The 9,711-nt window shown below is 43.2% G+C and overlaps 1 protein-coding gene across 2 annotated transcripts in view; it reads left to right on the plus strand.

Annotated features, from left to right (window-relative positions):
* Slc1a6 (solute carrier family 1 member 6) overlaps positions 1 to 8,691 on the plus strand; it is a 28,559-nt gene extending 19,868 nt beyond the window's left edge. Inside the window, exons 7-10 of one of the 2 annotated variants that reach the window (XM_021174331.2) lie at positions 1,543 to 1,776; positions 3,308 to 3,502; positions 6,712 to 6,846; positions 8,345 to 8,691. In XM_021174331.2, coding sequence (XP_021029990.1) covers positions 1,543 to 1,776; positions 3,308 to 3,502; positions 6,712 to 6,846; positions 8,345 to 8,540 — 760 coding nt within the window. In that variant the 3' untranslated portion in view covers positions 8,541 to 8,691. Of the gene's footprint in view, positions 1 to 1,542; positions 1,777 to 3,307; positions 3,503 to 3,757; positions 3,830 to 6,711; positions 6,847 to 8,344 lie in introns of those variants that run through there. The other variant, XM_029482253.1, reaches the window with a different exon arrangement.
* Positions 8,692 to 9,711: the final 1,020 nt, after the last annotated feature.

The raw sequence follows: 9,711 nt of genomic DNA on the forward strand, positions 1-9,711 counted from the left end.
TATGTCCACAGGTCAACTTGATCTAGATAATTCCTCACTGAAACTTTATTCTCAGATGATTTCAGGTTCTGTCTAGTTGAAAGTTCAAACTAACTAGCACAGGCAACAATTTGTGGAAGTTTCAAAGACCAGAGATAGGCGATGTCTTAGTGTCTTATGGTTTCTATTGCTGTGAAGAGACACCATGAACATGGTAACTCCTATAAAGGGAAACATTTAATTGGGTCTGGCTTACAGTTCAGAGGTTTAGTCTACTATCATCATGGCAGGAAGCATGGCAGCATACAATCAGACATGATGCTGGAGAAGGAGCCAAGAATTCTACATCTGGATATATAGGTTGCAGGAAGAGAGAAACACACTGGGCCTGGTTTGAGCACCTGGAACTGCAAAGCTGACCCCAGTGACACACTTCCACCACACAAGACCATACCTACTCCAACAAAGGCACATCACCTAATAGTGCCACTTCCTTTTAGCCATGGGGGCTATTTTCAGTTAAACCATCAGTCTTAAAAATGTCTAAAGATGGGATTCTGAAGGGAATAATCATCAGTAGTTGAGTTGGAAGGGGACTCAATGAGGAAAAGACCCTAAAGTTTGCATGCTTTGACATTGTAGGAACTTTTCTGCTGATGGGATGAGCAATGGGGTGGCCAGGGGAAGTCAGATACATTCATGGAATCCAATTGTATCAGTTAACTTTCTGTTGCTATGACAAAATACCCAAGAAAACACATTTAAAGGAGGAAAAGTTTCATTTGCCTCACAGTTATGCGGGTTTCAGTACATGATCAGTTGGTCCCAGTGCTTCTGGGCCATGAAGGTGAATGAATACAGCCAATGAACCTGCTAACTTCGCACCTTCTAGGAAAAAGGGGTGGGGGACAGTGAGGGACTAGGGAGAAGATGTATCCTTCAAGGGCATCCCCCCAGTGACCTGCTTTCTTCAACTAGGACCTTCCTATAACTTACTCCCAATAGCTTACTCAGCTACAAATCCATCAATGGATAACTTGCAGCAGAGGTTGGAACTCTCATGAACAGTTAACTTCTACAGGTTCTAGCTCAGAACACTTGTCCCACTAGGCACAAAACCTTCAACATGGGAGCCTTTGGGGACAATGGTTTGAAAGCAAACCCTAACACCGGTTCTATTTAAAAAATATTTTATTTTATTTATGTGTGTATGTATGTGAATGTGACTGTGTAAGTGGATGTACAGATGTGTCTATGGGTGCCCACAGAAGCCAGAAAGAGATTCCAGGTCCCTTGGAAATGGAGTTAAACGTGCTTTGAGCTGCCCAGTGTGTTTGGTGGTATCTGAAATCAGCTCTTCACCATTGAACAGCAAGTATTCACAACCATAGGGCTATTTCCTCAGTGTCCCAGTGCTGGCTTTGATGCTTGTGATAGGTTGGGTGGAGGTGGGGGTTTCATGTGGAACTGTCTGGCTCCACAACACTATATGGATAAAGCCTTAGGAATGCCAGCTCTAGACCTATGAAGAGGATCACTCCAATAAATATGTGCCTTTCCCAGGTATGCACCAGTGGGTATCCTGTTCCTGATTGCTGGAAAGATTCTGGAAATGGAAGACATGGCTGTCCTTGGAGGTCAGCTGGGCATGTACACACTGACTGTCATTGTTGGCTTATTCCTTCATGCTGGTGGTGTGTTGCCCCTTATCTACTTCCTCGTCACCCATCGGAACCCATTTCCCTTCATTGGTGGTATGCTACAGGCACTCATTACAGCTATGGGTACCTCTTCCAGGTATGTCCTTTTACTGAACTCTCCCTGGGTCCACTCTTCATCTTTTATTGGTTTTGTTTAGGTATCCTCCTTTCTACCTGCCCAAACACCTCTTCTGGTTGTACAGTAGAATGAGGTAGATTCTTGAAACTCCCTACATGTGGCCTATACTTGAGGATATAGTGTTTAACCTGTGAAGATTCTCCTGACCTCCTTGTCTCTTTTCTTGTTTTTCTGGTTTGTAGGGAGAAGAGCCAGTTGCCAATTCTGGGTTTAAGAATTTTACTTTGGGAGCACCTTTCCCAAGCATCAAGAGTTTACTCTGGGAGTGCTGTCAGTTCAGGGTCTTGGCTTTCTTCTGTTTGTGTCATTAGAGGGTTGATAAAGTGACTCCCCCTTATCTCTTATCATCCAAATTCAAATCAGTTTAAGAAAGAATCCCAAGAGCCAAACAGGTAGAAGAAATATTTATTTTGCTCATGGTGATGGGGAATGTGCCTTTTGACTTTTGATCTGTGGATAAATAGGATTAATAATACTATACTCAGAATTAAACTCATCTGATTACTATGGAGCTATTCAGCCTATGCTGTTTCTGATGCTTGGGAAAGGTTGAGGTAGCACTGGGTGCATCTCTATAGGCACAGTTTGTCTCTAAGGCCAAAGACTCTGTGAGTCCAAGCTTCAAGTTTCATGGCATAAAACTGATCACACGGGGCCTCGTTCTTGTAGGCAAAAATGACCCCAAATGAAATGCCTACTCTTTTCCCTAAAGTCACCAGTTAATGAAAGTACTCTCTGGGAAGTGGTTGAGGGGAGACCTAGGGCTCCTGTAGTTGGTTGTTCTCGGTGCAGACAAACACTCTGTCCTTTACTGCTCTAGTTTCATTTCTGTTGCTGTGAAAAAATACACTGACAAAGGGCAACTTAGCAGAGGTGGGGGGATTTATTTGGCTTAAAAATTCCATGTTACAGCTCATCACTGTGGGAAAATCAAAACAGGAACTTGAACCAGCTAGTCGCATCACACCCAGGAACAGAGAGTAAATGCACACCCTCCTACTGCGTACTTGCTTATGGTTAGCTTGATTTCTCCACATCAGGACTCCCTGCCTAGGCAATGGTACTGCCTACTGTGAGCTGGGACTTCTTGTATCAACTAATTAAGACCATCTCCCAAAGATAATTCCTATAGGACAACCAATTATAGTAACCCATCATTGAGACTCTCTTCCCAGGTAATTCCTGGTTGCCAAGTTGACAACATTGTTACTTATCACACTTACACAGTCTGGGTGGGACTCCTGCCATAAACCATTGATATGAATGGGACAAGAGACATTTCTTTTGGGGAATCCCCACCATGAGTTCTCTGCATCAGGAGTCCCACTTCCCCATGCCCAACTGTTATTCTGTTTCCACTCCCTGCTCAGATTCCAACCTGCTCTCCATGTGCTAGAAGCTAGAGGGAACCCTACTTTGGCCCATTGATGTCATTGCCCCTGCCCCATTCAATTCCCTATTCTCAGCCTCCAGAACTCTCTTCCTCCAGCTCTGCAACTCTGCCTATCACTTTCCGCTGCCTGGAGGAGGGCCTGGGTGTGGATCGCCGTATCACCAGGTTTGTGCTGCCTGTGGGGGCCACTGTCAACATGGATGGCACTGCACTCTACGAGGCCTTGGCAGCCATCTTTATTGCTCAAGTCAACAACTATGAGCTCAACCTTGGTCAGATCACCACAATCAGGTGAGATGTGAAGTCATTAGCTGGGTAGGACAGAGACTGTGTGACCTGTTTATAGTTGCATCTCATTTCTAAGATATATAATTATGTATATGCACATATTCCAAATCTGAAATAAGAAAGTAACCTGTGAAACATTTCTGGTCTCTAGTATTTTAGAGAAAGGATCAGGATGCTCAATAGCATTTGATTCCAGGCTGACTTTTTCTTTTCTTTTCTTTTTCACTCATGTTGTTTATTGGCTGCCTATCACACAAGAATGAAAATGCAAACTCTGTGAAGGAAAGTATTTTCTTTGTTGGAAATTTATATAATAGTTACATCTTGGCTTAAGATAACCATCATATGATCTTTCCCTCCCTCCCTCCATTCCTCCCTCCTTCCCTCCCTCCCTCCCTTCCTCCCTCCTTCCCTCCTTTCCTTTTCCTTCCTGCTTCCTTCCTTCCTTCCTTCCTTCCTTCCTTCCTTCCTTCCTTCCTTCCTTCCTTCCTTCCTTCCCCCCTCTCTTTCTTCCTTCTTTCCTTCCTTCATTTCTCTCTCTTTCTCTCTGTCTCTGTCTCTCTCCCTCCCTTTCCACCCTCTCTCTCCCTCCCTCCCTCTCCTCTCTCTCTCTCTCTCTCTCTCTCTCTCTCTCTCTCTCTCTCTCTCTCTCTCTCTCTCTCTTTCCTTTCTTTTCCTGGCTGGCCTGGGATCCTGAGTTGCTGGGATTGTGAGCATGTGCCACCATGCCTGGTAATGAAATGATGTTTTGACTTTATAAGGGTATAAGTGTGATACATGTTCAGTAGAAACCACATTTAGTATTTTTCCTATTCTGTGAATATGTATATGTGCCCACATAAGTCCATGTTTGCTACATGTGTGAAGCATCAGTTCCAAGGTGAGAAAAGGGTTTCAAGTTCCTTGTAAGTAGAGTTACAGGTGACTGTTTGATGTAGGTTTTAGGAATAGAGCTTGGGTCCTCTGCTAGAGCAGTAAGTGTTCTTTTATTTTCACATTTTTATTAGATATTTTCTTCATTTACATTTCAAATGCTATCCCAAAAGTCCCCTATACCCTCCCCCAGCCCTGCTCCCCTACTCATTCACTCCCACTTCTTGGCCCTGGTGTTCCCCTGTACTGGGGCATATAAAGTTTGCAAGACCAAGGGGCCTCTCTTCCCAGTGATGGCAGACTAGGCCATCTTCAGCTATCCCCAGAGCTCGTGTTGCTAGCTGCATATGTAGCTTAACTGCATTAGTGTTCTTAACTGCTGAACCAGATGGTTCAGCTGCTTAGCTTTAAAGAATTTAAAAATAAATTTGTGTGTGTGTGTGTGTGTGTGTGTGTGTGTGTATGTGTGTGTATGTCATAGTGCATATGTGGAGGACAGAGGACCACTCATGGGACTCAGTTTTCTTCTATTATATGGGACCTGGGAATTGAACTCAGGTTGTCAGGCTTGGTAGCATAATGTCATTATCTACTGAACCATCTCTCAAGTCACTATACTTCAGTTTTGATTGGAATCTTTCCCTAGGCTAATGGTGTGGCTGTGGTGGTTTGTTTTAATTGTCAGCTTGGCAGAATCTGGAGTCAGTTTCTTTTGGCAGATAATTTTTTGTTTTTATCTCAGCAACAGAAATGAAACCTGAATAGGCACTGCCCTGGTCTCTATCCTGCTCACAATGAGAAGCGAGGGTTGTTTGTCATTCCTCTGAGGGGGCAGGAGAGGCTAGGCGTATAGCTCATGAACGGAGCCTTGACCTCTCTGGCTTGCTCAGTTATACCCCCACTCTTCCACAAGACTTCCTGAGCTCCACTTGATGTTTGGCTGTGGGTCTCTGCATCTTTTTGCATCTGCTGGTGGATGGTCAAGAGACAGTTATGCCATCTTTCTAACTGTATGTTTCTGGTACTGCAGAGAAGGTGGTTGGAGAGGTAGTCAGACCTTGATATTGGCATTTTAACACAGGCCACCCGTGACCCAGTAGATCCTACTTAAACTTCATATTAATTTTCAGGACTAGAAATGGCAGTCAGGATTTGTATATGCTAAGACAGGTGCTCTACCACTGAGATATATCCTTAGCTTTCTACTTTATTTTTAAGAATTATTTGATGGGCTTGAGAGATGGCTCAGTGGTTAAGAGCACTTACTGCTCGCCCAGAGGACCTGGGTTTGATTCCCACTACTTACATGATGGCTTACAACTGCTTTTCACTCTATTTCTAAGGGACCGAATGCTCTTTTATGGCCTTCATAGACATCAGGTACACATACGGTGCACAACATACATGCAGGCAAACATTCATACATGAGAAATTAAGAAAACAACTTTAAAAAAACCATCAAGAAAGAAATAGGCTCAAAGCCTAAGATGGGCCAGAATGTTTTTACCTCCATTGTGGTAAGCTGTATTTGCCAACTTAAAAATTAGTTACTGTCTTTTCCAGCCACAGCTTTCCTGCATGATAGCCAACAAAGGTTGCATATATTTAAGGTGTATTTCATGATTATTTGCTGAGTGTGTGCTTTGTGAAATGATCATCACAGTCAGGCTGATTACTACATCTATCTTCCCCATTACCTACTCCTTTGCTGCCTGTGTCTTCTCTTCTTTCCTTTCATTTCTCTTCTCCTTGCTTCTTTTCCACTCTCTCCTTTAATCCTGTCTTCCTGTCCTTTTCCACCTTTCCTTCTAATCCTGATGTCTTCTCCTTTTCTCATGTCCTCCCTTCTTTTCCACTCCTTCTGGCTCTCTCTTCTCTCTCTTCTTCCCTTCCTTGCTTTTGCCTCCTTCCCCTCCTCTTTCCATTTGTTCTTCTGTTCTTCCCTCCTTTCATTATCTTTATCTTTTTTTTGATGGTGAGAACAGACTTAAGGACTATTCTCTTGAAAAGTTCAAATACAAACGCAGTGTCATTAGCCACACTCTCCATGATGTGCATTCATCCCAGAACTCCCCAGAACTTAATCATCTGCTGTTTAGACATTTTGACTCTTTGACAGACATCCCCCATCTCCCAGCCAGTCTGCCCAGCATCACATATTTTGCTTTCATGATGTCAACTTTTAAAATTTAGTTTCATATCAAATGTGAAATAATGTAATGTTTTTCTTTCTGTGTTAGCTTGGGAATTTAGTTTAAGATGCTTTTTCCTGATTGATCTTCCTCCAATTTTCTGTTTGTTCTTTCCTCCTGGATTTCTGACTCTCTTCCCGTTTGCAGCATCACAGCCACAGCTGCCAGTGTAGGAGCAGCTGGCATCCCCCAGGCAGGACTGGTTACCATGGTGATTGTGCTCACATCCGTCGGCCTGCCCACAGAGGACATCACACTGATCATAGCTGTGGATTGGTTCCTGTGAGTTTGCTTTGGGTTTAATCCTGGACCTATCTCTTCTCATAACTTTTTCCTAAAGGATTTTGCAAGGACAGATTTGTAGGATGTTAGAGGGTGAGGGAGGCATTGGGATGGCCCTCTAGTTATGGCCTCTAGACTCCAAGCTCATAGTTTTGTTATCTTTGGGACCTGGAGTGGGGGAGATTCAGAATAGGAGGTCTCTGTCCAAGAGCCAGCTAACTTCTCTTCAGCCTGTTTCTTGTAGAAATCTTATAAAGGTGTTTAAACATATTTTTTTGAACTAAAAAAATTTAAAATATTTTTCTTAGTGAAAATGCTAATTTTGAAGAATTTTAGAAGTGAGAAGAAAACACAGGTTGCCTGTTGCATTAAATAGTGAAGAATTTTGGCTTATAAAATCACCTGTGGTGATGGACAAAAGAATCTTGGTGGACTTACAATCTGAATGCTATGACCAGTCACATTTTCTCACCTTTTCTCTCCTCCTTACTTCCCTCTGTTCTTTTTCACTACTTAGATTTTTCTTTGACAGTTTCATACATGTCTACAATCCTCCCCCCCCTTAATTCCTTTTCATCCCGTCAACCTTCTTCACTACAACTTTCCTTCCACATTCACACTGTCATTTGTGACCTACTGAGTTGGAACAGAGCCATTTGTGTGTCTTGGTTTCAGACTATGCCATGGAGCTTATGAGAGGGTGCACACCTGAAGACAAGACTCTTCCTTTCACAGAATCTATCACTAGCCCATAGTTCAGCTGGGAGGAGCCACTCTCTAATCCCTATCCCTCCCTTCTTCTCCTGCTCTCTCTTTCCTTCCTTACCTTTCTTTCCTTTCCTCCTCCTCCCTCTCTCATTTTCCTATCTCCCATTTCCCCTTCTTTCTTTCCTTCCCTGTCTCCCTCCTGTCCTCTCCTTTCTTTCCTTGATTCCTTCCTTCTCTCCTTCCTTGCTTCTTTCCTTCCTTTCTCTTTCTCCTTCCCGCATCACTTTGTCCTTTCACCATTCCTTATCTCTCTCATTTCTTTTTTTATAACATGGAATTCACATAAAATGTTGACTTTCATCCCCATGTGGGATTTGTGGGTAAGAAAAAGTCCCATTGTACAGAGGGACTACAATTCCACACAGACAGTTTCCAGCCCATCCTACATCTACATAGACTTATATGTAGCAGTCTATATCAATTATTCAAGTCTAATAGTCTGCATCAAACACTCATGTTTAAGATTCTCTATCAGATCCTAATGTCTAACAGTCTACATTAGACTCTCATATCTAACCACCACTAAGCTAGTATATTTATAAACAAAAATCACATATCAAAGAATAGATCTGAGGATTTCAGGGATGATACTGTTAGGAAGAAAAACTGAGGAAGAGTCGGACCTGTTCAAGGTCATGTGGTTATGGGTTAGTCTGGAAGCCTTCCTAGTCTACACTTGGTTCTCAAAGGAGCTTTTTAGCCCCCCATTAATCTATTTATCTTCCACCAGTGACCGACTTCGTACAATGACCAATGTACTGGGGGACTCGATTGGAGCAGCTGTCATTGAGCATTTGTCCCAACGGGAGCTGGAGCTGCAGGAGGCTGAGCTGACTCTACCCAGCCTGGGGAAACCCTATAAGTCACTCATGGCACAAGAAAAGGGGGCATCAAGGGGTCGGGGAGGTAATGAGAGCGTCATGTGAGAAGCTTCTAGCTCTTTGTCCAGGGTGGAGGGAAGGGGCTGGGCTGGGAGTCCTGGGGACAATCGGTTGCCCAACTGACTGTGGGCTGAACATACATGTTCTGTGTGGGTTCTCTGGGGACTGCCGAGATAAAAGAGAGGAATGAAAGGTATCCAACGTGTGTTCATCACTGTTGCATTTGTGTGCTCGAAATATAAGAACAACCTAAGGGAAGAAAGATTTATTTTGCCATATTTAATGTTCACCATAGTGGAAAGGCACAGTAGAAGAGAGCCAGTCACTTCATGGTGGTGGTCAATAAGCAGAGACAAGAGAAATGGGAAATGACCAGGGCAGGATGCAGCTTCCCAAGACCATCCTACCTGTCACTACTTCCTTCAGCAATACCCAACCTCCTATTTTTCATTTCTTTCCAATACAGCCATCATATTAGGGGATCATCAAGGGGCTGATCCATTCATTAGGTCAGAGTTCTCCTGATGTAATAATCTCTCAGACACATGGAGGTGTGCTTTAAGAATTTCCCAGGCACTTGTTTCAGTCCAGTCAAGTTGAAAAAACCAGTTCAGTATCACAAAGGTCTCTGTTCATCTCTTACTATATGCTGAGAGCTTGAAGGATGGCGAGAGAAAAAAAATGGGGGGGGGAACATTTAGAGTTGGGGGAGGAAAATCTTCAAATTAAGCAAGAAAGATCAATTTGTATTCTTTGTCTTTTAAAGGTGTGCTGGAGCAGGCAAGGGTAAAGAAAATACCTGCTGTTTCTCATGATAAAAGTTACCTCTGGCTTTTATGTTGAGATCCTGAAGACTAACTTCAGATTTAACAATTCATTAATTAGACTCAAAGAACTCAGGAAAGCCATTCTCCTCTCAGATATGGTTTATTAGGGTGAAGTGAAGGTGCCTTTCAAATCAATAAAGGTACAAGTGGTTGGGGCTGGGGATGGCTAGAACAGGTGTATTTCCAGTCTTACTAGTGAAGTCATGGAAACCAGTGAGTGACTTCTCACAGCAATGTGAGGCAGTGTGCATGGTGCACTGATGTCTTAGTTCTGTATCTTGTTGTGATAACACATGTATATATAAGCAAATTAAGAGCAAAAGGGTTTATTTGGCTCCTCATTCTTGGTTATAGCCCACCATTGCAGGGAAGTCAATGAATGAAGACGG

Source organism: Mus caroli, chromosome 10 (assembly GCF_900094665.2).
Source record: "Mus caroli chromosome 10, CAROLI_EIJ_v1.1, whole genome shotgun sequence".
Classification (NCBI taxonomy): domain Eukaryota; kingdom Metazoa; phylum Chordata; class Mammalia; order Rodentia; family Muridae; genus Mus; species Mus caroli.